Raw genomic sequence first — 26,307 nt, 5'->3', positions numbered from 1 at the left:
TGAAGGAGAAAGACTGAACGAGGGCTGGTTAAAGCAAACAATAAGGGAACAAGCCAACAATGATTACTGCGCCAGCATAAATGAACTGCAAGCAAAAAGCAAACAATTATTATTCAGCCTTTGGCAGGCGTTTAAGCTCAATGATCATCATTTACTTTCGCTCGTTTCAACGAATCGTTCCATCTAAAAGCATCTTAAGTAGGGATGAGCGAGTATACTCGCTAAGGCACTACTCGCTCGAGTAATGTGCCTTAGACGAGTATCTCCCTCCTCGTCCCTAAAGATTCGGGGGCTGGCGCGGGGCGGGGAGCTGCAGGGGAGAGCAGGGAGGAACGGAGGGGAGATCTCTCTCTCCCTCCCCCCCCCGCTCTCCCCTGCTCCCCGCTGCAACTCACCTGTCAGATGCGGCCGCCCCTGAATCTTTCGGGACGAGCGGGGAGATACTCGGCTAAAGCACATTACTCGAGCGAGTAGTGCCTTAGCGAGTATACTCGCTCATCCCTAATCTTAAGTCATTAAATATAAAAGCAAAACTTTTTTTGTGGTTTACCTCTATACCAGTTCCTAAGTGAGGTCATCACAAAGAAGCGGATAGCCTGGTTAGATCCTTGCTTGAGGACTGTAGCTGTGAGACCTTGATATGTCCCTTTTATACCTAGAAAACAAATAAACGGTTACCTAAGAAGTGGAAATGCAATGCTTCAATTCACAACCATTTTATACAGTATTTATGGGAAACAGAAGCCCAGAACAAAAAAACATATTCCCATGTTAGGTCTCCCTCACACAGGTGTTTGCAGAAAAGCAGTGTTTTTCAATGCTGCATTTGCTGCGGTTTCAGCAGCGTTGTCATACAGTCAAGGAAGCTGGAAAAAAAAATACTCACCTAGCTGGCGCAGTCTGGGTCCCTGCCACTGCTTTCCAGAGCTCCAGGCAGGCTTCCGGGCACTTGTCATCACCGACAGAGCATCTTTTGTTGGTGACGGGGTTTAAAGACCACGCCTACAGCAAGAGATTGCTCTCATTGACTGAGCTTGTGGACTCAGCCAATTACAGCCAGCGTTGGATGCACCAATCACAGCCATTCATTGACCGGCTGTGATTAGGTCATCAAGCGCTGGCTCTGATTGGTTCATCAAGCACCAGCTCAGCCAATCGGAGCAATCTCTTGCTGGAGGCGGGGGTCTTCAAACCCCATCACCCCATTGCCTGTTGGCAATGAAAAGTGCCTGGAAGCCTACCCGGAGCTCCGGAAAGCAGCGGCAGGGACCCGCACGGCACCAGCTAGGAGAGTATTAATTATTTTTTTTAGGTCGTGCAGCTAGTGCTTGCATTTAGCACTGTCAAAAACGTGGTACCAAGTTGTGTCACATTTTCAACAGTGCTTAAATCGCTTCCCATTTATTTCAATGGGTGATGCACAGATGAAAACGGCAAAGATCGGATCCATGATGGAAGGTGAAATTTTAATTTTTTTTTTACTTCTACGTGATCACCATTATCCATTGAATAGCGGCGATCACGTGACCAGGGAACCCGTACCTCGGCCACATGTGAAATCTCCAGGCTCTCGGCTACATTTAGTAGCCAAGAGTAGGGAAATTTTAAATTACCCGGGCAATCTACGGCTTTTCCGCATATGTCCATCACTTTGGTGACGTGTGCAGAAGCTAGGGTAAGGTCTGCAGATAAATCCGGGGGCCTTAGATATGTAATCTCATCCTCCCTCAGGGATATGATCCATAAGAAAAGATGAAAAACTTAATTTTATTTTTTTTTTTACACTAACATTTTTCTTACTTTACATGATCACAGTTATCCATTGGATAACCGTGTTCATGTGACAGAGAACTGCATACAGCTGTCCCCGGTGACATCTCTCTGCTCTAGGCTCCATATGCTGGCTGGGAGCAGAGGGTTTTTAACCCCTTAATGACGCGGCCATTTTTCTTTTTCCATTTTCGTTTTTTCCTCCCCCCTTTAAAAAAATCATAACTCCTTTATTTATCCATCCACGTCACTGTATGAGGGCTTGTTTTTTGCGGGACGAGTTGTATTTTTCAATGGTGCTATTTAAAGTACCATATAATGTACTGAAAAACTTTTAAAAAATTCTAAGTGGAGTAAAATGAAAAAAAAACGACATTTTGCCATCTTTTAGTGCGTCTTGCTTCTACGGCACACAAATGGCAACAAAAACGACATGATAACTTTATTCTATGGGTCGGTACGATTACTACGATGCCAAACTTGTTTAGGTTTTTTTTTTTACTATACTCCTCTTTTGTTTTTTAAAAGACATAAAAATTTTTTCAATCATTTTCTGTCGTCATTTTGTGCGCGCAATAACTTTTTTATTTTTCTGTCGACGTAGTTGAGCAAGGTCTCATTTTTTGCGGGATGTCCTGTAGTTTCTGATAGTACCATTTTGGAATACATATGACTTTTTGATCGCTTTTTATTGCGTTTTTTCTGGGAGACAGGGTAACTAAAAAAGTGCATTTCTGGCGTTCTTCATTTTTTTTTTCGGATGATGTTCACCGTGCGGGAAAAATTATGTGCTACTTTGATAGATCGGACTTTTACGGACGCGGCGATATCAAATACATATTTTTAATTTATTATTTAGATTTTTTAATAATAGATATGGCAAAAGGGGGGTGATTTAAACTTTTACAACTTTTTTTTTTTTCAATTAAAAAAAAACTTTATTGATCTTTTTTTTACATTACTTTGAAGTCCCCCTGGGGGACTTTAAGATGCGATGCTTTGATCGCTCCTGCAGTATGACGTAATGCTATAGCATTACGTCATACTGCTTTTTGACAGGCAGCCTATGAAGCCACCCCACGGGGACGGCTTGATAGGCAGTCTGCTAAGGCAGCCCTGGGGCCTTTCATTAGGCCCCCAGCTGCCATGACACCTGCACGGCTCCCCCGATCTCACCGCGGGGGGGGGGGGGGGGCGCGCGGGACCCCCGAACATCGTTCGGGGGATTTAAATGCCGCTGTCAGAATTGACAGCGGCATTTAAATGGTTAATAGCCGCGATCGGCCGCGCGCGGCTATTGCCCGCGGGTGTCAGCTGTTATAAACAGCTGATGCCCGCACTGTATGAAGAGAGGTTGCCACGCAACCTCTCTTCATACATATCCCGACGCTCCATGACGTACTGGTACGTCATTTGTCGTTAAGGGGTTAAATTTCCCGGGGGCGCGAGCCTTTCTGGCCTGCACCCAACGTTTCCGTCAGGCGCGCATGTGCAGAAGGCGACGTAAGGTCCTGGAAGGACCATATCGCCACGGGACATTGCGGAGGACAGGGGTGAGTATTTTCCCTTTCCTCGTGGATCCCATCTATGAGGGGAGGTGAAAATACTCACGCCCGTACTAATATTATATAATATCACCTAAGAGGCGCTGTCATCTCCGGCACGTCTTCTCCACTAAAGCTTCATGACACTTGTCTTCAGTCTTCTGCCAGCCTTTCCTGGATTGGAGGATCAAAATCCCCACCTTCAGGAAGGGTTGGCTGTGATTGGTTCACGAGCGCCGTGGCTCAGCCAATTAGAGCTGGAACTTGATGAACCAATTAGAGCCATTCATTAAATGGCTGTAATAGGTTCCTCGAGTGTTGGCTCTGATTTGCAGAGCATCGCGCTCGGGGACCAATCAGAGGCAGAGCTTCCTGAAGGCGGGAATATTCAAAGTCCTGAACAGGAAGCTCTGCAGGAGAACTTTAAGCAACTGCCAGGGAGCTTCAGGCGAGATGGGCGAGGAGATGACCGTACCGGAGAGGTGATTTATTCCTTTTATTTAATTTTTTTATGCAGCTAGGACTTAGTTTAAGGCTTTTACAGTAGTATTACCTACTGTAAAAGTTGCGTCGCATGAAAACCGCGTTTTCGTGCGATGCACGACATAGGAATGCTCCATAGGGAAACATGGGCTACAAAAATAAATAAATCGCAAATCGTGCCTGTACAGAGCATACCGCGATTTTGTAGTCTCGCAATGTTGCAGGCTACAAAACTTCACTTGTGTGGAAGAACCCATAGGAAATTGCATAAGAAAAAAATAAAAAATGAAAAAAAAAACGCCCGTGTGGATGCGGCCTAAATCAAACATTTATCTCTCCGTAGACAGCATGCTGTTATCTCCACAGGAGGCGGCAGATATTATAATCTGCTGTCAGCAAGGAGGAGAACAATGCTGGGTATATAATCACAAACTGGGCTCTGCAAACAGCTTTTGGAGGCCCCTTTACATGCAAATGAAGATTATCAAGTGTTGATAGCCATTAACACTTTATGCAAATAGATTGCAAAATCTTTTAGTTATTTGATTATCTTTGCATGTAAATGGGCCTTTAGGGTTTAAATATCCAGGACTAGATCTTGACAATTAGAATTGGATGTCAGCTGTATAAAACAGCTGGGACCTACAAGGGAATGAGGCTGAGCTGCAGTACCAGGTATAGCCGCTACTAGACATATGGCACTGTGCCTCATAAACAACAAAGAGGCAAAACTGTTTCAATCGGTTGATCAGCTGGGTGCTGAGAGTAGGACTCCCACCAATCTGATAGCGATAAGCCATCAATATTAGACTTAAAAAAAAAAAAAAATCTTTAAAACTGAGATTACACACAGACATGTTTTGCCAGTATATCCTGTATTTAGTACAATCTCTTCAGAGAGACAGAAAAGAGCAAATGGCAATACCTGTGTCACGTATGATCTCTCTTACACCATGAAAAAATCCCTTGTATTTTGGGTTTGGGGAGCATTGGTCATGAATAAACTTTACCTGAAAAGAAAGAAAATAATGTCTGTTACTGCCACATTTACCAGTGTCTTACCACTAGAGGACAGTCTGTGGTAGGAGAAGAGAAATTCTGAAGTTCGGTAAAACACATTTTACAGGTCTGTTAACTCTTCATGTCCAGAATGAGGATGGTGGAGCGTCGCCACTTCATATACTTTCCCAGACATAGCACTGCTCTCATCTAGACACTTGTCTTTACCAGGTACAGCAACTAAAGGCCCATTTACACTGAAAGGTAATTGCTCAAATGACAGTTTGAGTGATCATCTTTGCATAACTTTAAGTAGCTAATTAGCTACCTAAGAATTAATGCAGGCGCAACGGGATACTGCAGCAATAGCCGAGAACAAAGCAGCTGTTTTGTATATGCAAACAGCTGCATTGTTCGCGGAGCTTTCAGTTGGTGTTCCGCTGAGAACTGCCAGCAGGATACCAGCTGAAAGAATACCATCAGCACTGCCCACTGAGAAAATCAGCGTGCGGCGCTGATAACAGTCATCGGTGATTTCTAGCTAGCTTATACGTGCGTGATTAGAAGCACCAGTTATTGCTCAAAAGATGGCTTTTAAGCTAATTTTGAGCGATAATTGTTGCGTGTATAAGGACCTTAACTGTATTGTCTTGTATTTACCAGAAACAAATGCCTGAATGTGAGAGCCAATGTGAGCGACTGCAGCTCCATTGTTGTAGCGATTGCTAGGGATCACAACACTAATGGAAACACACTATGATCACATTGGGACACTATACAAATTAGATTGAGATAGGAAAACATAAAAATAAAAGTAGCTTATATATTATATTGTATTGATTTATAGCTGTATTATAACTCAAAGCTTCAATCACACTTCTCTTTGACAGTGGAAAAAAGCAAATAGCTTGTCAACAGACATCCCAGCAATCCAACTGAATGATCTTAAATCATGGAGCGAAGCCAAGAGTTTCTGCAGTAGACTACTGTGCAGTTTCTGGTATAAAGGCACTTCATTATGTGCAAATGTACAGGGCAAACTCTGTATAGACATGAAGTATGCAAGGAGTGCTGAGAAATCTCAGGTCCGAAACCAGCAAAACTGTGATTACAGCTCTGTGCTATAATACAGGGGGATTAAAGAAAAAAAACAAAAAAAAAACTACTAAAGAACGGTGCAAACGTAAAGCTGGTTTATCCATGCATGAATTGACATACAACAGCTAGAATGACATGAAGAGATGGAAGAACTCTTCAGTTTTTAAGGCTCATTATAGATGTTGGACGCCATTGATGACACTGTAAATGTCAAGTCTGTAACCAAGTTCCACCCAGACGTGTCCCAGCATATCCTGTGTTATCAATGTAATTAATAGTTTATTGCAGTGGACTTGCATTGATTCAGGTCATCTAGTGTCACCAATGGCGCCCACATATAAGATATTTCAGGTGCATTAAAAACTTGAAGAGTTCTATCTTTTCACGCTATGTCATTCCTAAAAGTACCTATTAAGTATATTGCAATATCATGATTTGCAGATTAGGTCAGTTTTTCTCAGCTATGTTTAGGGAACCCCAACATGTCCAGCTGATAGATTTACAATAGACAAACGCCTATGGCAGCTCAGGTGCCAGAACACAAGTGGAGCTCTATGAGCGGTTGGCCAGCACTTGGACTCGGAAGTCAAACACGGAGTCCAGGGGCCGGCCAACAATTAGTGGAGCACTGCCTGGTGGAGAAATGCTGTACAGTGGCTCACTCACACAGGCATATACGAATTGCGCCCAATATTCTCAGGCGCGGCTCGCATCGGACATCACACCGACACACGTCCCTGTGCTGTTTGTTACCCGCGGGAAGTGCACATTTGCATGTCTGATTCTAGTCCGCAATATGGACTAGAGAAGGAGATGCTGCAGCTTTTCTTTTCACAAGGACCGCCTGTGAATAGCCCAGTTGGCTATAATAGGTCTGTGTGCTTTTATAATCGACGGGAAATATGTCTGTGTGAATGGGCCCTTACTGATACATTGATATTAATTTAATCACATTCATCAAGGTAACGGATCGATTTCAGGAAATCTTTAATGCATGAGCTGTTAGGGCTGCTGAGGATGTATTTACATGCAGAGGCATGTGCTGAAGCTGTGGAAAATGGAAAAACCGGCAAACAGAGATCAGTTATTCAGACAAGTGGGAGTTTACAGTGATAATTTCTATGTTTGCGCATGTTTGGAAGCATCTGGCCCCTCAATAATCACGCATTGTTTGGAACCATATGACAGAGCAGTTTTCATAGCAAAACATTGTGTAATTTCTCAAAATGAACACTAGGTGGCGTAAGAACACAAGGTGGACCATAAATAGTAACCATCAGTGTGCTCTTGTTTAAAAGTGAGGAGATGTTGTTATTCAAAGGGTTAGTTTACTAAAGCATAAGACTCAGGATACACAGTGTTTGGCCATGACAGAGGTTGTATGGCCAAGGACTGCAGTGTAGCCGTACAATCTGCTAACCTAATAGAAGTCAATGCTGGTCAGGACTTTCAAGTGGCCGTGACCTTTAGATTGCACAGAAATCTAGTGGCTTTCGGCTCCACTTTGTATTTCTCTACATTTTTTCATTCTCTCTCTGTGGGGGAAATTTTTCATATTTACACCAAAATTTTAGAATTAAAGAGTCAAAATTTTGGCACAGACAACATTTTGCACTAAAAATTGCAGGTTTAACAATTTTACAACTGCCTCAACACTTTTTTTTATCTAAGAGGGTGGGCCTTGGCACCAGGGGGCCACACCAGCCTGTCACTATCTATAATTTACGACAGAAAATAAAGTGTGAATTACAGCTAAAATTTACACATCTTATAACTAGTGTAAATAGCCAAGCAGGTGGACAGAGATGAGCCTCATGCATTAACAGATGTGCTTCTAATATAGAAGTCTGAACTTCTGATAACTGGGCTGTATGTCAGACCAGCGTACTAAGTGTCAATCTTAACTTATCAGCCCTTTTGTTGTCTATGGAAAACAGATTATAGTTTGTACATGCCTTAGTAAATTTGGTGGCTCTGCCCACATAAATTAATGAGGCCATATCAACAGTAAATACGCTAAACTGACATCCTTCAACCCTTCTCCACCAAAACGTATAATCCCATTCAAACAACATCTGCCATAAATTGTTGGTGGATCTTGAGTAATGGTAAGTAACGCAGACTGAGCCAATATCGCTTATAGTGATTTTATTCATGTTACTCTAATCCATACCTAGGGCTGATACGTCGAAAAAATCTAGGTATACCCCCTGTCCTCAAGACTAAAATAACCATACCACAAAATAAGTGTAACCCCTAAATGATCACCAATATACAGTGATACTGCGGTCACTAGGAGGCCGTAAGCCCCATGTAGACAGGACGACTGTAGGGGCAAACGATGCCAGACACTCCTGCCCGCATGTACTCGCTCCTGTGCTGTCAGACAGGAGCAAGTATCGCTGGCTCTCCGGCTCACACCTCGCTCTCCTCCGCCCCTCCGTTCAGTACTTGAACGGCTGCTATTTACACTGAACTATCATCGTTTAGAATTTTAAGGTGCATAAAATCCTGAACGATGATCGGTCGGTGTAAATAGCAGCCGTTCAGTACTGAACGGCCGCTGTGTAAAGTGAATGGAGAGGGGTGGGGGAGCACAAAGAGAGAAATCTCCTCCAGCCGCCACGCTGTGAAGCAACGATCCTCGCTCCTGTGCAAAAGGACATGAGCAGGTACTTGCGGGGACGAGTGTCGGGCATCGGTTTCCCAACAGGCGTTCCGTTTAAATGAGGCTTTAGTCTACAGCCTTATCCCTTATTCTAGGGATTACAGGGGTATAGTGTCACAACAGATTTTCTACTTTTCTGAAGATAAAAGTCTAGGTGAGCTCACCTTAATGGTTTCCATAGGACAGACCACCACAACAGCCTCAGCCACACCAGCACCCAGTCCACATACTAAACTCCGCTTACTGTCCAGTTTCCCATCTGCATCTCGCATCTGATTACTAAGAAACTCAAACATCCCAAACCTGTAGAGACAGAACAATTAAAACAGAGGTTATATGCAAGAAGAGTAAATCGTTGGGAGATATGAAGAAATTATTATTAGTGGGGTAATTATGTTAGAAAAATAAACATGAAACTCTTAGGGTAGTTTCACACGGGCAATATCGCAATTTTGCTCAAGCCTGAGCGTCAGCGCTGCTTTTTCTCCTAAAATCATCGCTGCCGCTTGGGATTTTCTCGCGAGACAGACAATATGACTTTCTAGTGTTAAAAACGCATCACATGAAAATTGCAAGCTTGTGCAATGCGATGCAATATAACGAAGGCTCCAAATGGAAACATGGGTGATAAAGAGCAAGACGCAGAACGATAGGAAATGACGCAATTTTTTTTTTGCAAGTACACCATTAAATAGCATGGGTTTTGTAATTCTGCGTTTTCACACGCTCTCGCATTGTGAGAATAAGCCACATTCAGGATTCAATGCGGTGTTCTGTTTTCCTGCTCCATTATGAGAGCACGAAAATGGAATCCAAGCCTGGGAGGATCCCTTCTATACTGGAATCAAACTGTGCCAGACACCATTCAAGAATTGCTGCACTTTCATGCTGCAGAGCTCCTGCCATTTTCGGCTCCTTCCAGAAGCTGAAGCTTGCCCCCTATAGCGCTTTATGGAGCCGTTCTAAGCTGCCAGAAGAGGCTGAACACTGCCAATGGAGCATGGGCGCTCCAGTGCTGGTACTATAATGGACTCCATTTGGCTGTTATGCCCACTGGCATTTTCCCCGGACGAAATAGTGCAGATTAAGCTAGTCTCGATTTTATGCTGAAGGCTCCGAACAGCCTCCAGCACAGATGCGAGTGTGACCTAAATTTTACTGTACATTGAAGGCACAACTAAACGAGCCTCCTCCCCAGTATATACAAGTCAGCTAGTATTACCTCGTTTCGGTATTTTCTGTCTGAAACTCCTGGCCTCCTCTTCAGATGGGTCATGTGATCTCATTCAGACCACCTGAGATTTACTTGGGTTTATGTTCTCTCAAAAAGACAGTATATTTTGTGTGTGATGGACCCTTCCACAAAAGCTTTCTAGAGGGGACACAGTTTCCGTTGCTGATTAGAATTTCCTGTCATGCAATTATAATGAAGGAGATGATAGTGCAGCCTCCTGACCGTATACTTATGGCCTGTAGCTTATTTAGGTGAATATACAGAGTAGTGATAATTACGCTTTCCTTCCAGCAGGTAGAGATGGTACATGTTCTCGCTGCTTGTGTATGTTATGCTAATGCATAATGCAGAGGCGTAGCTTAAGGCTCATGGGCCTGGGTGCAAACGTTTATTTTGGGGCCCCCCAACTTCTTTTAACCCCTTAACGCAGGGGCATAACTTGAAACTCCTGGGCCCCAATGCAAAACCTGTAACAGAGCCCCCAACAATAATGGTTTATTCATAGTACTGGGCTCCCTATATTTAAAGGAGAGACCTTATGGGCTCCCTAAGGCTCCTGGGCCCATGTGCAGCCGCATCCCCTATAGTTACATCAGTGCCATAATGGGATTGCTAGCACAACGTAGTGGGAGAGAAAACAAGGACAAATCTCAATATCCAATTTGTCTCTGATAAGCATCAGACAGGAGGCTGCACTACATGAAAGTGACTGCAATATACAGATACTGCATCTGTGCATGCTGCTTGAATGCTGCAGCCTGCTCTGTGACAGCTGTAACCAAGTATATAGATGGAAGAACACAGGTATCGTCACATCACAGCACTTTATAGCACAACATCCTCCTGCCGGTAAGCCTAGAAGAGGAGAAGGAGCAGGAGAAAGCCCAGGAGACAGGGAAAGAAGGCTAGGGCAGTAAATCACCCATTGGCCTCTGCAGCTTGTGTGCCACATGTCACATTGCTGAGGCTCAGAGATGCAGGGAAGCATCCTACCACAGGGGGGAGTGTATTGTGTCTGCAGACTGCTGTATACACTGCATCTCTATATGTATATATCCCAGTGCAGTTCTAGGCACTATAGATAGACTTGGATGTCTACAATGTAGTATATAAGGACTGCAAACTACTCACAGGACTGTAGCTGGGAGCAAGCTGATAGTCTGTAATGGGCGGGGCTTAGCAGTCATGAGGGGTGGGAGGAGACTAGTGTGTGAGATGGAGCTAGGGGGATCATGGAAAATGCAGCAAACAGTAAGTCTGAACAGCATGAAAATGGTGCACAGTGGATTCATTGGAATGAGGAGTACATAATCCAGAGGAAAGCTACTAGATGGACTTACTATAGCAGCCTGCGATGATTTATGATCGTTTTGAAAATTTGACTTTGGTCCCGGAATACCCCTTTAAGTCAGTGAGATACTTACCTTACAGCTGCCTTTGGAATGGAACCATAGACTAAAGAACTGAGCCCCCGGTACAGCCCTTTGACCCCATGACCTTCCACTGTCTGCTTCACACAGTCCCCTAAGAAAAGGGGGAGACAAAAATTATATTAGAATGTAACTGACCTTTTTTTATGTAATACCACGAGAAAGGTCATCAGTGATACATTTCCCCGTGTCTTCCCTTCCACACACAGTTACTCACATATTCCCCGGTATCTTGGTGGGTGCGCCTTCTCATCTAGCTGTAGTTGGGTCTTGACATATTCTGTAGGAAAGGTGATGCAGATTTCTATTCCACCAGCAATACCTCCTGCGGAGAGCAGATGATGTAGATAGTTTCAGCACCATTGGCCACTAGATTTCATACACACATATCCTACTTGTTGAAAAAAGTCAATTCTCACATTTTTTTCCACAAAAAGAACCAACCAAATCAACTTCTCCAACATAATGATTAGAGATGAGCGAGCACCAAAATGCTCGGGTGCTCGTTACTCGAGACGAACTTTTCGCGATGCTCGAGGGTTCGTTTCGAATAACGAACCCCATTGAAGTCAATGGGCGACCCGAGCATTTTTGTATATCGCCGATGCTCGCTAAGGTTTTCATTTGTGAAAATCTGGGCAATTCAAGAAAGTGATGGGAACGACACAGCAACGGATAGGGCAGGCGAGGGGCTACATCTCAAGTTCACAAGTCCCACTATTAAGCCACAATAGCGGCAAGAGTGGGGCCCCCCCCCTCCCAACAACTTTTACATCTGAAAAGCCCTCATTAGCAATGCATACCTTTGCTAAGCACCACACTACCTCCAACAAAGCACAATCACTGCCTGCATGACACTCCGCTGCCACTTCTCCTGTGTTACATGCTGCCCAAACCCCCCCCACGACCCAGTGTCCACAGCGCACACCAAACTGTCCCTGCCCAGCCTTCAGCTGCCCTCATGCCACGCCACCCTCATGTCTATTTATAAGTGCGTCTGCCAGAGGAAAAGCAGGCACACACTGCAGAGGGTTGGCACGGCTAGGCAGCGACCCTCTTTAAAAGGGGCGGGGCGATAGTCCACAATGCTGTACAGAAGCAATGAGAAATGCAATCCTGTGCCACCTCCATCTGGAGCTGCACACGTGGGCATAGCAATGGGGAACCTATGTGCCACACACTATTCATTCTGTCAAGGTGTCTGCATGCACCAGTCAGACCGCGGTTTTTTATAAATAGTCACAGGCAGGTACAACTCCGCAATGGGAATTCCGTGTGCACCCACAGCATGGGTGGCTCCCTGGAACCCACCGGCGGTACATAAATATATCCCATTGCATTGCCCATCACAGCTGAGGTAATAATGTCATGTTTAATGCAGGTGGGCTTCGGCCCACACTGCATGCCCCAGTCAGACCGGGGTTCTTTAGAAGTGGACAGATGCATTTACAACTCCCTGTGGACCCACAGCATGGGTGGCTCCCTGGAACCCACCGGCGGTACATAAAAATATCCCACTGCATTGCCCATCACAGCTGATGTTACGTCAGCTGTAATGCAGGTGGGCCAAAAATTAATTGGATTACACTGTAGGCGAGGGCCCCCAAAAATTGGTGTACCAACAGTACTAATGTACCTGAGAAAAATTGCCCATGCCCAACCAAGAGGGCAGGTGAAACCCATTAATCGCTTTGGTTAATGTGGCTTAATTGGTAACTAGGCCTGGAGGCAGCCCAGTAAAAATAAAAATTGGTTGAGGTGAAAGTTTCAACGCTTTAATGAGCATTGAAACGTATAAAAATTGTTTTGAAAAATTATATGACTGAGCCTTGTGGGCCTAAGAAAAATTGCCCGTTCGGCGTGATTATGTGAGGTTTCAGGAGGAGGAGGAATATTGTACACAGATTGATGAAGCAAAAAGGTCCCTGTTTTGGATGGTGATAGAGAACGATGCTTCCATCCGCGGGTGCAGCCTACGTATTTTTTAGGTATCGCTGCTGTCCGCTGGTGGAGAAGAGAAGTCTGGGGAAATCCAGGCTTTGTTCATCTTGATGAGTGTAAGCCTGTCGGCACTGTCGGTTGACAGGTGGGTACGCTTATCCGTGATGATTCCCCCAGCCACACTAAACACACTCTCTGACAAGACGCTAGCCACAGGACAAGCAAGCACCTCCAGGGCATACAGCGCGAGTTCAGGCCACGTGTCCAGCTTCGACACCCAGTAGTTGTAGGGGGCAGAGGCGTCACCGAGGACGGTCGTGCGATCGGCTACGTACTCCCTCACCATCCTTTTACAGTGCTCCCGCCAACTCAGCCTTGACTGGGGACCGGTGACACAGTCTTGCTGGGGAGCCATAAAGCTGGCAAAGGCCTTGGATAATGTTCCCCTGCCTGCGCTGTACATGCTGCCTGATCTCTGCGCCTCCCCTGCTACCTGGGCCGCGGAGATGCGCCTTCGGCCACTAGCGCTGTCGGATGGGAAGTTTACCATCAGTTTGTCCACCAGCGCCCTGTGGTATAGCATCATTCTCAAACCCCTTTCCTCTTCGGGAATGAGAGTGGAAAGGCTCTCCTTATACCGTGGGTCGAGCATTGTGTACACCCAGTAATCCGTAGTGGCCAGAATGCGTGTAACACGAGGGTCACGAGAAAGGCATCCTAACATGAAGTCAGCCATGTGTGCCAGGGTACCTGTACACAACACATGGCTGTCCTCACTCGGAAGATCACTTTCAGGATCCTCCTCCTCCGACCATACACGCTGAAAGGATGACAGGCAAGCAGCATCTGTACCCTCAGCAGTGGGCCAAGCTGTCTCTTCCCCCTCCTCCTCATGCTCCTCCCCCTCCTCCTCAACGCGCTGAGATATAGACATGAGGTTGCTCTGACTATCCAGCGACATACTGTCTTCCCCCGCCTCCGTTTCCAATTCTAAAGCGTCTGCCTTTATGCTTTGCAGGGAACTTCTCAAGAGGCATAGCAGAGGAATGGTGACGCTAATGATTGCAGCATCCCCGCTCAGCATCTGGGTAGACTCCTCAAAGTTTCCAAGGACCTGGCAGATGGCTGCCAACCAGGCCCACTCTTCTGTAAATAATTGAGGAGGCTGACTCCCACAGCGCCGTCCCCAGGTTGGAGTTGGTATTCCACTATAGCTCTGCGCTGCTCATAGAGCCTGGCCAACATGTGGAGCGTAGAGGTCCACTGTGTGGGCACGTCGCACAGCAATCGGTGCACTGGCAGATGAAACCGATGTTGCAGAAACCGCGTTGGTGAGGGCGCGTACAATGTTGCGGGAGACGTGGTCGTGCAGGCCTGGGACGGCAGATCGGGAAAAGTAGTGGCGACTGGGAACCGAGTAGCGCGGGGCCGCCGCCGCCATCATGCTTTTGAAAGCCTCAGTTTCCACAAGCCTATACGGCAGCATCTCCAGGCTGATCAATTTGGCAATGTGCACGTTTAACGCTTGAGCGTGCGGGTGCGTGGCGGCGTACTTGCGCTCGCGCTCAAACAGTGGCGCTAGCGACGTCTGGACGCTGCGCTGAGAGACATTGCTGGATGGGGCCGAGGACAGCGGAGGTGAGGGTGTGGGTGCAGGCCAGGAGACGGTAGTGCCTGTGTCCTCAGAGGGGGGTTGGATCTCAGTGGCAGGTTGGGGCACAGGGGGAGAGGCAGTGGTGCAAACCGGAGGCGGTGAACGGGCATCGTATGCCTGCGCATGCTGGTGGTGGTGCCTCCCCAGCTGATCTTGGCGCGACAAAGGTTGCACACCACTGTTCGTCGGTCGTCAGGCGTCTCTGTGAAAAACTGCCACACCGTAGAGCACCTTGACCTCTGCAGGGTGGCATGGCGCGAGGGGGCGCTTTGGTAAACAGTTGGTGGATTATTCGGTCTGGCCCTGCCTCTACCCCTGGCCACCGCACTGGCTCGGCCTGTGCCCACACCCTGACTTGGGCCTCCGCGTCCATGTCCTCTAGGCCTACCCCTACCACTCAGCATGCTGTATTACCAGTAGTGCAGAAACAGAACGCTGTAATTAAATGTGACGCTTATTGGCCTGTGGTTGGAGGCTGACTTCGTTTACGGAACGCCAGGAAATAATTTGGCGCAAGCCTGCTGTAACACTTAGCTGGCTGCGTATGATTTTGTAGAACTACTACACCCAGCACACACAGACCTAGAACACTGAGCACAGTGACAGGCAGGCCAAATAGATTTTTTGCCCAAATTTTTTTAGCAAAGGCCCACTGCCTATATTCAATCAATAATATTAATATGTCTTCTGTCCCTGCCTAACCACCACTTCTGTCCCTGGAGTATTACTGCAGGGCGCAATGCTCTGCACGGCCGATATACCAAAAAAAAAACGTGCAACACTGCAAAAAGCAGCCTCCACAGTACTGCACACGGTTAGATGTGGCCCTAAGAAGGACCGTTGGGGTTCTTGACGCCTAAAATACTCCTAACACTCTCCCTATAGCAGCTCCGGCACCAGCAGCACTGTCCCTGATCTCTGTCAGAATGCATCTGAGGCGAGCCGCGGGAGGGGCCGATTTATATACTTGGGTGATACCTGATCTCGCCAGCCACTCACTGCAGGGGGGTGGTATAGGGCTTGAACGTCGCAGGGGGAAGTTGTAATGCCTTCCCTGTCTTTCAATTGGCCAGAAAAGCGCGCTAACGTCTCAGAGATGAAAGTGAAAGTAACCCGAACATCGCGTGGTACTCGTTACGAGTAACGAGCATCTCGAACACGCTAATACTCGAACGAGTATCAAGCTGGGACGAGTACGTTCGCTCATCTCTAATAATGATCCAATACTGCATTTACCATCAATTTTAAAAAAAACCCCTCTTTCATAATACTGAGGACAAAATGACAGCACTTGCCTGAAAGAGGACAGCGCAAACACCAAAGTGGGAAAAGTGAATTGGCTTAACTGGGTTGGCGAACCATAGACTGTGGTGCCACATGGGTGCCCAGAGGATCATTTGTCATCATCACCATTATCTTTCTTGCTGGGTTTGATCTTTGTTTCTGTACTAATTATTTTACATTTTTGGTCCAGTGATAAACCTTCTGGCCAAACGCATCAAGCCTTCCATGACTGATAGTATACAGTGTTTGAGCTTGAGAGATATAGATATATATATATATATCTCTATATATATCTGTCTGTCTGTCTGTCTGTCTGTCTGTCCTTTATGCGTTACTACACCATTCATCCGATCGCCATGAAACTTTGGGAAGTTGTTGAGTACACTCCTGGGAAGATTATAGGCATAGTACAACTATCCTATGATAAATGGCGCGCGTGCGAGCGTCGTCGACAGTTACGCCACCCCCCCCCCATGTAGATCGTTCGATTTCCATCATTGCCACTAATTCTCTCACTTCCCGATATTGTAGAAACATGAAATTTGCCACGAGCATTGATTATGTCATAAATAGGAAAAATTAATGGATCCAGACTCAATTATTCAATATTAAGCGCCAAAGAATTAGCGTCCAAATTTTACGTACGGAATCTAATTCTCTCACTTCCCAATGTAATAGAAACTTGAAATTTGGCACGAGCATTGATTATGTCATAAATAGGAAAAGGTAATGGGTCCCAACTCGATTATTCAATTCTATGCGCCAAAGAATTAGCGTCCAAATTTTACGTACGGAATCTAATTCTCTCACTTCCCAATGTAATAGAAACTTGAAATTTGGCACAAGCATTGATTATGTCATAAATAGGAAAAGTTAATGGGTCCCAGCTCGATTATTCAATTCTAAGCGCCAAAGAATTAACGTCCAAATTTTACGTACGGAATCTAATTTTCTCACCTCCCAATGTCATAGAAACTTGAAATTTGGCACGAGCATTGATTATGTCATAAAAAGGAAAAGTTAATAGGTCCCAACTCGATTATTCAATTCTAAGCGCAAATAATTAGTGTCCAAATTTTACGTACAGAATCTAATTCTCTCACTTCCTGTCGTCATCTATATATATATAAAAAGTAATGTATGTCTGTCTGTCTGTCCTTTTAGCGCTACTACACCATTCATCTAATCGCCATGAAACTTTGGGAAGTTGTTGAGTACACTCCTGGGAAGATTACTGGCATAGTACACCTATCCTGCGAGCATCGTCGACAGTTATGCCCCCCAGACAAAGATCGTTTGATTTCCATCTCAAGCACAAAAGCAAAAGGCATTACGAGCAACGGGATGCGTGTTCAACTACAAAATGATGCATCTGCTGAACGTTTCGCAAGACAATTGCTGGATATTGAGAATGCTGAGGTAAAATGAAAGCTGTGCTGTGTTTGGTTGCAATTTCTTATACTGCTGAGGTAAAATGAAAGCTGTGCTGTGATTGGTTGCTATATATTATACCGCTGAGGTAACATGAACGCTGTGCTGTGATTGGCTGCTATATATTATACTGCTGAGGTAACATGAAAGCTGCTGTGCTGTGATTGGTTGTTATATATTATACTGCTGAGGTAACTTGAAAGCTGCTATCTAGATATATAAAAACAAATGTATGTATTTATGTCTGTCTTTGCAGCAACGCGCGACGGGTACGCTAGTGTGTGTATATATATATATATATATATATATATATATATATATATATATATATATATATATTATAATATGTGTTACCAGTACCTTTCCCTATGGCATGACAGGGTACACAAGGGAAACTCGTTTTATGTATAGGTTCAGTGTATTAAGGGAATCATTGTCCCTGGCTAACTCTACTTTCAGAAACTTACAGGGGTTGTCTCACGCCGAACGGGGGGCCTATTGAATAAAAAAAAAACCCGTTTCGGCGTGAGACAAACCCAAGGGATGGGTTAAAAAAAAATGGATTATACCTACCTGATAATCAGGTTTCCAGTAGTCTCCACGACAGCACCAATTGAGATTGCCTCCTCCTGATAGGACAGGAACATACTGAGAGGTTAAAAGCTCCCCCCCTTCCCCACTTTCCTCAGTGGATTCTAACGAATTGCCGGGGTAGGAGCTCAACTTTAATTTTTTCCCTTAACCGGGGTTTTTTTTGTTTTTTAGAATAAAGTTATATTATATATATGTTTTTTTATATTATATTACATAGTTTCTTTTCTATCAATTTAGGGGGGGGAAGGTACGGGTGCTGTCGTGGAGACTACTGGAAACCTGATTATCAGGTAGGTATAATCCATTTTTTCCCCCAGTCGTCTCCACGACAGCACCAATTGAGACGTACCAACTAAAGTTTCCCTAGGGTGGGATTGCTGCCGAGAGGACTTCGCGGCCGAAGGCCATGTCCTCGTCCTGCTGCACTTTTACCCTATAATGTTTAATGAACGTGTGGGGTTTCTTCCAGACTGCGGCTTTGCATATCTGCTCGACCGAAGCTGAGCTATGTTCGGCCCATGAGGATGCTACTGCCCTTGTAGAATGGGCTTTAAGAGCTAAAGGGATTTCCTTCCCGAGGGCTTTATAACACTATGATGGCCAGGCGGATCCACCTGGCTATGGAGCCTTTTGCTGCTTTGCTCCCCTTATTTGGGCCACTGAACTGGATGAACGAGTTGTCGTCCCGCCTCCAGTGGCTTGTCGCCTCTATGTAGCCCAGGACTGCTCTCCTAACGTCCAGGCAGCTTAGGGTTTTTTTCTTCCTCGTTTTTAGGTTTACTAAAAAAATGAGGGGATTATTATGTCTTGGGACCTATGACAATGTGATACTACTTTTGGCATGAAGGCAGGGTCCGTTTTAAATACTAATTTGGTGTCCGAGGTTTTCAGGAACGGGTGGCGAATGGACAAGGCCTGCAGCTCGCTAACCCGTCTTGCGGAGGTGATGGCTACTAAGAAAATGGTCTTGATAGTAAGCATTTTTATGGGTAGTGCTTCGATCGGCTCGAATGGTACCGCTATCATGGCCCTTAGGGCCCAATTAAGGTTCTAGTCTGGAAAAAGATTTATGGGTCTAGGCCGTAATCTAGTTGCTGCTGCTAGGAACCTGTTGAACCATCTGTTGTCTGCAAACTTTGTGTCACATATGGCGCTAAGGGCTGCGACCTGGACCTTCAGGGTGCTTTGAGAGAGGCCCATCTCTAGGCCCTCCTGCAGGAACTCTACGATTAGAGGGATGTCCGGGATAGAATCCCCGCGATCCCTTCCCTGTCTCCATGAGGAAAACCTTTCTCCAAACTTTCTGGTAGATAAGGTGGGTAGTCTTTTTTCTGCTGGACATTAACGTTTCTACTACTCTCTCTGAGAATCCCTTCTCTTTTAGTGAGGATTCCTCAAGAGCCATGCTGTTAAGTGGAGCTTGTCTAGGCTTGGATGGCTCAGTGGCCACTGCGATAGAAGATCTGTCCAGGTAGGGAAGATGACTGGGTCCTGGACGCTCAATGTTGCTACGAGACCGAACCAGCTTCTTTTGGGCCAGAAGGGGGTCACCAGGATTAGTGTGCATACCTGGGTTCTGAAATGTTGTAAGACTCTGGGGATCAATGGTATAGGAGGAAAGGCGTACACCAGCCCCTCTCCCCAGTCTTGGCCTAGGGCGTCTACTGCTGTCGGACGATCTCCTGGCCGGAGGGAGAAGAAATTGCTTACTTTGGCATTTTCCCTGGTTGCGAACAGGTGCAATTGTGGGGTCCCCCACTGGTTGATCAGGATTCTGAATGCTTTCAGGGAGAGAGACCATTCTCCTGGGTCTATTTGCCTCCTGCTGAGAAAGCCCGCTTTTTAGTTTAGCGTCCCCTTCAAATGGGTTGCCGTGATCGAGAGGATCCGGCCCTCTGCCCAGTGGAAAATTTTCTGTGCGATATTTTGCAGAGCGGGAGATCTTGTGCCTCCTTGGTGTCGTATATGGGCGACCGTGGTGATATTGTCTGACAATATCTTTATATGCTGGTCCCGTAGCGAGTTCCCTAACTGCTGTAGGACCTGCCATACGGCCTGTAGTTCCCTGTAATTTGAGGACTGTTCTTTTGTCCTTTGAGGCCATGGGCCCTGAAAGAACTGGTTCCCCACATGCGCTCCCCATCCCCAGGCGCTTGCATCCGTTGTGATGTGAGTGGCTGGGTTTTGTAGCCAATGAACCCCTCTCCACAGATTCTCTGGGGATGTCCACCAACGCGGGGATGTTTTCACCATGCTTGGGATGTACATTCTTGTCCCTAGGGAGGACTGCCTTTTGTCCCACGTGGATAGGACTGAGGCTTTGCAGGGCTCTGGTGTGAGCCTGGGCCCATGCCACTCCTGGAATGCACGACATCAAGCTTCCCAGGAGAGACATTTCTTACCAAACTGTGCATAATCGTCTCCGTAAAAAGGTTTTGACTAGCCGTCGGATTTTTTGTATTTTCTCCTCGGGTAGGCAGGAGCATTGCGATTCTGAGTCGAGCGTTATACCCAGAAACGTTTTCTGTTTGTCGGGATCTAGGCTGGATTTTTCCCAGTTTATGATCCATCCTAAGGATTGGAGAAGTTCTAGCACTATCCTCAGGTGTTCCGTTAGGAGTTCTCTGGACTCTGCTATTATTAAAATATCGTCCAGGTAGGGTATTATTAGGACCGACTCTTCCTCAGGTAGGCGGCTACCTCTGCCATAATTTTGGTGAAGATTCTGGGTGCTGAGGAGATCCCGAAGGGCAGGCATCTGAAATGGTGGTGCTCTATTCCTTTGCCCATATCCACTGCGAACCTTAGGTATTTCCGGGACCCCTCGTGGATCGGTACGTGGAAATAAGCATCCTTTAAATCGGTGGATGCCATGTAGGCTCCTTTGGGAATCAACTTTATCATTGAGGAGATGGACTCCATCTTGAATTTTCTGTATCTGATGCGGGTGTTCAGAGGTTTCAGGTTCACCATCATCCGCTGTTTCCCGCAGGGTTTCCTTACTAGGAAGAGCCTGGAATAATGGCCCTGGGTTTCCTCGTTTTGCGGTACGGGGGATATTGCATTTAGTTGTTGCAGGTCCCCAACGCTTTGCCCTAGTAGGTGTAACTGTTGTTTGGAGCCTCCCGTGATAATGAATTTTCTTCTGGGGAGGGACACTAGTTCTATCCGGTATCCCTGCTGTAAGATCTTTGGGATTCATGGGCCTTCAGAAATCGCGGCCCCTTGATCCACAAAGCCCCCCAGCCTTGCCCCTACGGGGATGGCGTCAGGGTCTCTGCTTTGGCTCCCCCTGGTGGGGGTTAAAGAGGATGTTCCTTCCTCTGCCCCCCTTGGGTTAACTCCAGCGGCCTGTCTTGCCCTTGCCTCGGTAGGCCTCTGGCTGTTGCCTTGGGGCCCGGAAGAAGGTCTTCCCTCTCTGTGGCTTTTCTTCCGGGAATCCCTTCTTTTTGTCGGCCGCCTTCTCTAGAATCTTGTCAAGGTCCGGTCCGAACAAAACTGGCCGTAGAACGGGAGGGCGCATAGCTTATTTTTTGAGGCTAGGTCGCCTGACCACGATTACAGCCATAACTCTCTTCTGGCTGAGTTAGACCGGGCTGTAGCTGTCGCTGAGAGTTTGACAGTTTCGGCAGCGGTGTCCGCTTAGGAAATTTGTTGCCATACGCCAGATCGGAAGGGAATTTAGGATCTGTTCCCTCGGCATCCCTTTGGTTAGGTGTAGCTGTAGCTGTTCTAGCCATACCCCCAGGGTTCGCGCCACACAAGTGGCTGCGATCCCTGGCCTAAGTATGTTTGCCGCTGCCTCCCCTGATTTCTTAAGAAGGCCCTCAGCTTTGCGATCCATGGGATCTTTTAACTGTGCGGCGTCCTCAAAGGGCAGGGTCGTTTTCCTGGCTACTTTGGCCACTGGGACGTCTACCTTAGGTACCTCCTCCCAGCTTGCGCAAACTTCCTCCTCGAATGGGTACCTTCTTTTTACCCCTCTAGTGGAGAAGGAGCTTGCGTCTGATTTCCTCCACTCTTTCTGGATTATTTTGGTGATATTCTTGTGGACAGGGAAGGTATGCTTGCGCCCTGACTGACTTAATTCCCTCAAATCGTCCTGATGGAATAAGTATTTTTTGTAGTCCTCCTAATCTGAGGACTCCTCGCCGCCTGTTCCTCTTGCTCCGACCCGATACGGAGTCGGAAGGCACGTCAGGAGCATACGCCCTTTTATGGCGTTTCGCTGGTGGCGCCAGGTGTGACGTTAGGGCTGATCTACCTCTTCTTTCACCAGCTTCCTAACGTCCTCCTGATTCCTCTTTAACTAGCCTAGCTACGTATGCCTTGCATAGAGGCCCCTGGTACGTAGCTGGCAGTTTTATCCCGCATTCCACGCATTTTCTGAGTTTTGTTCTGGGGGGGGGGATGTCTTTTTTTTAACCCCCTGACAAATAAAGCATTTTTGCGTGTAAATATGCAATTTTTCCATACACAATACACTGGATGTTTGCATTGTATTTTTTGCGGGTAAATATGCAATTTTTCCATATACAATACATTGGATTTTGCATTTTGTATTTTTTGCCGCACTGGCTACTTACGGCCGCTGAGGCTGAGGTTTCAGCTGTCTCTGGGGCTGGAGCACTCATTACTATACCGGTGCTGCAGACACCCTGCGACCTGTAGTGCTGGTTTGTTCTGGCTTCTCTCAGGTTCCTATTTTTTTTAAATTTTCGCACTCCTGCGCTAAGCCCCGCCCCCTCCGCTCCTGATGCAGATGCGATGACGAGCAGGGAGGACGAGGGGGACTGAGGCTCCCGCTTTGTACCCCCCATGGGCCGCCGCGGGAGGAACCTGGCCCGGGGGTTACCACCCCATGTGGCGTCCCGGGAGTCGTCTGGCTGGGAAGGGAGGACAGGCTGACCCACTGCCCTCCGATCTGCCCGTGAGTAGGCTTCCGGCTGGCTTCTCCACCAGCTCCTCTCAGAGATCCTGCCTCCTGGCAGGACAGGAAGACACTGAGGAAAGTGGGGAAGGGGGGGAGCTTTTACCTCTCAGTATGTTCCTGTCCTATCAGGAGGAGGCAATCTCAATTGGTGCTGTCGTGGAGACGACTGGGGGAAAAAAATAGTTTATTACTTACCCGAATCCCCGCGCTGCGGCGACTTCTTTCTTCCTTTACCAAGATGGCCGCCGGGATCTTCACCCACGATGCACCGCGGGTCTTCTCCCATGGTGCACCGTGGGCTCTGTGTGGTCCATTGCCGATTCCAGCCTCCTGATTGGCTGGAATCGGCACACGTGACGGGGCGGAGCTACGAGGACCAGCTCTCCGGCACGAGCGGCCCCATTCACCAGGGAGAAGACCGGACTGCGCAAGCGCGTCTAAAAATGCCAGAAGACAGCGAATTTAGACGGATCCATGGCGACGGGGACGCTAGCAACGGAGCAGGTAAGTGAATAACTTCTGTATGGCTCATAATTAATGCACGATGTATATTACAAAGTGCATTAATATGGCCATACAGAAGTGTATAGGCCCACTTGATTTCACGAGACAACCCCTTTAAGTTCATTGCAGCTTTTATTACCCTAATTGTCTTCATCTTCATCAGACTTGGAGCTCCCGATCCCACTTTCACACCAGTGTTACTAACGGCAACCAATCATTTATTTGGATTAAATTATTTTTGTTGATGAAAACCCGATCAATATAAAGCCTACACACACTATGTTTATTTCTGGAGTTTAGCTCTGTTATACGAGCTAAATAACGAAAACAGCGGCTTCACCTGTTCTGGCACATGCCGCATATGAACAGCGCCGGACAGACGCAATTGACTAGGGGGCCGGTTGAGATTACAGCATGCTGTCTGGCCTTTTCCCTAACAAAATAGTATACAACGATGCACTATTCCATCTGAGATGCTGAAGACAGCAAAGTCTCCAACGCAGATGGAAAGATGGTCTAGTAAAAAGTAATTTAACCTTTGCTACTACTACTGTAGTTTTATGTCCAGCAAGCAAACTAATCTTTTCAGTGATTGCATGTTTAGGCTGGATTCACACGAACGTATATCGGCTCGGTTTTCACGCTGAGCCGATATAAGTCGTCCTCATCTGCGGGGGGGGGGGGGGTGGAATGGAAGAGCCAGGAGCAGGAACAAATTCCCACCCCCTCTCTGCCCTATTTGCAATGGGGAGGGGTGGGATGGGGCGGGGCTAATTCTTGAAACTTAGCCCCGCCTCCTTTCATTGCAAATAGTGCAGAGGGGCAGAGAGGAGGCAAAGAGGGGGCGGGAGCTCAGTTCCTGCTCCTGGCTCTTCCATCCACCCCCCCCCCCCCCCCTGCAGATCAGGACGACGTATATTGGCTCAGAGTGAAAACAGAGCCGATATACGTTCATGTGAATCCAGCCTTAGGGCGAGCACCCACTGCGTTTTCGCCGCGTTTCCCGCGATTTTTCCGCGCGTTTTTCGCGGCGTTTCCATTAATTTCCATGGAGAAAAATAAGGACACATATGCAACTGACAGTTCCTATGTTAAAAACGCAAACGCAACGCAAAAAAAACGCCAGTGGACAGGAACACGTTATCTCTATGCCTGTGCAGGAAAAACGCAAAACGCAGGTAAAAAAACGCCAGTGGGTGCTCGCCCTTAAACTGCTACAAACTATCTATAAAAATACCCAAATTGTAAGGTTAAAGTTAAATGACTTATACTACCTCTCATAGCACATGACTTCTGAATAGGTATTGAATACAAGTCATAGGCACTAGAGTGCATGCAGTAGACAACCCAAAATAAGGACCAGACCACCATCAGAGGGCTCCCTCTCAGGTTCTACAGACTTTGCCCTGTCACTACCCCCCCCCCCCCCCCATTTGTATAGTAGAATCATAGACAATGAGGAGTAAACATTAGAAATAGATAGACTGCGCTGCAGCGTCATTAGACTGTTGTGTACTATTTGTGTGCGTCTACGCTTGTGATCCCTCTCTTGTGGAGAGGCATGAGTCAGCAGACCCCAGGAGGCGGCTTACTGATTGGCGACTGCAGACAACTCCCTCGCTGGATCACATACCCCGGAGAGCACTGGGTACAATTGTCTGCAGATGCAGTCAGTCAACAAGTGACTTTATCCAGACCTGCAATGTCTGTACAGTTCAGAGACACCGGCTTATCGCTTTCAGAACGCCTCGGAGGAAAACTAAACAGCATCAGGGTCCATAATTTGTTGACAGATTTTTGCTTTATGCATTTAAAGTCATCTCTTCAATACAAATATAACATTTATTATATATACACTGTGGCAAGTTGGGGTTACTTGCCCGGGATTTCCTGCTTATTTTCCCCTGTCATGGGGTGGCAGCACCGCAATAATGTCCAGAAAACACAGGGTAATGTCCCAATGCTGGTTCCTCCTGCATTTATTTCAGCATAGGTATTCAGTTTACAAACAGTCCAGCATATCATATGCAACAGGCAACTGCACACTGTTGTCCACCACAGCGCTCACAGCAACGCACACTGCTTCTTCCAGCGGACCTTCCAGGAAGGTGACTTCGCCCCGACAGGCGATGAGCGAGGGGCCAACTACCCACTGTCCGCTCTGTGCTTTCAGGTCCCTCACAGACCAGCACCAGGTCTACATAGACCTCAGGCCCCACAGGCCTCAATGGACCTAAGCTCCACAGGCTTCAAGGACCCCGAGTTTGTGAGGGAGGGGAAATTTAAAGTGTGTAGCCGCACCCTTGCAGGTGCAGGTTAATTAAATCAAAACACAATGACTGTGCTCAGAGGCCCTCCACAGGCCACTCTTGCTACTGCACTGTCACAACACATAACATATTCCCAAACGCACTGTAAAAGAGTAATGGCCCTTTTACATGGAGCAATGATCACTCAGATGACAGTTTGCAATTAAGCGTGCAAATGAAGCCTTCGCTGAAAGCAATTAATAGCCAGAGGTCTCTTATCTGCTTTCAGATCCTTTGTTCTCCGACAGGAAACGATGCTATCAGCACTCCCCATAGAGAACTGCTGATAAGGCTGAAGGACGATTTTTAGGTTAGCCTGAATTTAACGATCAGCAGTGCACGATGGGCGCGCGTTTACACGCAACGATGATCACTTAAATGATCGCTTTTTAGCGATCATCGCTACGTGTAAATGGGCCTTTAGGGCTCCT

At 46.8% G+C, this 26,307-nt stretch overlaps 1 protein-coding gene across 1 annotated transcript in view; it reads right to left on the bottom strand.

Annotated features, from left to right (window-relative positions):
* The window catches only part of SLC25A1 (solute carrier family 25 member 1), a 47,271-nt gene that overhangs the window by 5,341 nt on the left and 15,623 nt on the right, over window positions 1-26,307 (bottom strand). Inside the window, exons 2-6 of the mRNA XM_066603528.1 lie at window positions 11,444-11,551; window positions 11,221-11,320; window positions 8,727-8,865; window positions 4,723-4,807; window positions 551-655 (exon numbers count right to left, since the gene is read on the bottom strand). Coding sequence (XP_066459625.1) covers window positions 551-655; window positions 4,723-4,807; window positions 8,727-8,865; window positions 11,221-11,320; window positions 11,444-11,551 — 537 coding nt within the window. The remainder of the gene's footprint in view (window positions 1-550; window positions 656-4,722; window positions 4,808-8,726; window positions 8,866-11,220; window positions 11,321-11,443; window positions 11,552-26,307) is intronic.

This window comes from Eleutherodactylus coqui, chromosome 5 (genome assembly GCF_035609145.1).
Source record: "Eleutherodactylus coqui strain aEleCoq1 chromosome 5, aEleCoq1.hap1, whole genome shotgun sequence".
In the NCBI taxonomy this organism is placed as follows: Eukaryota; Metazoa; Chordata; class Amphibia; order Anura; family Eleutherodactylidae; genus Eleutherodactylus; species Eleutherodactylus coqui.
Note: the sequence above shows the minus strand (reverse complement) of the source record. Positions and strands in the feature narration are given on the sequence as shown.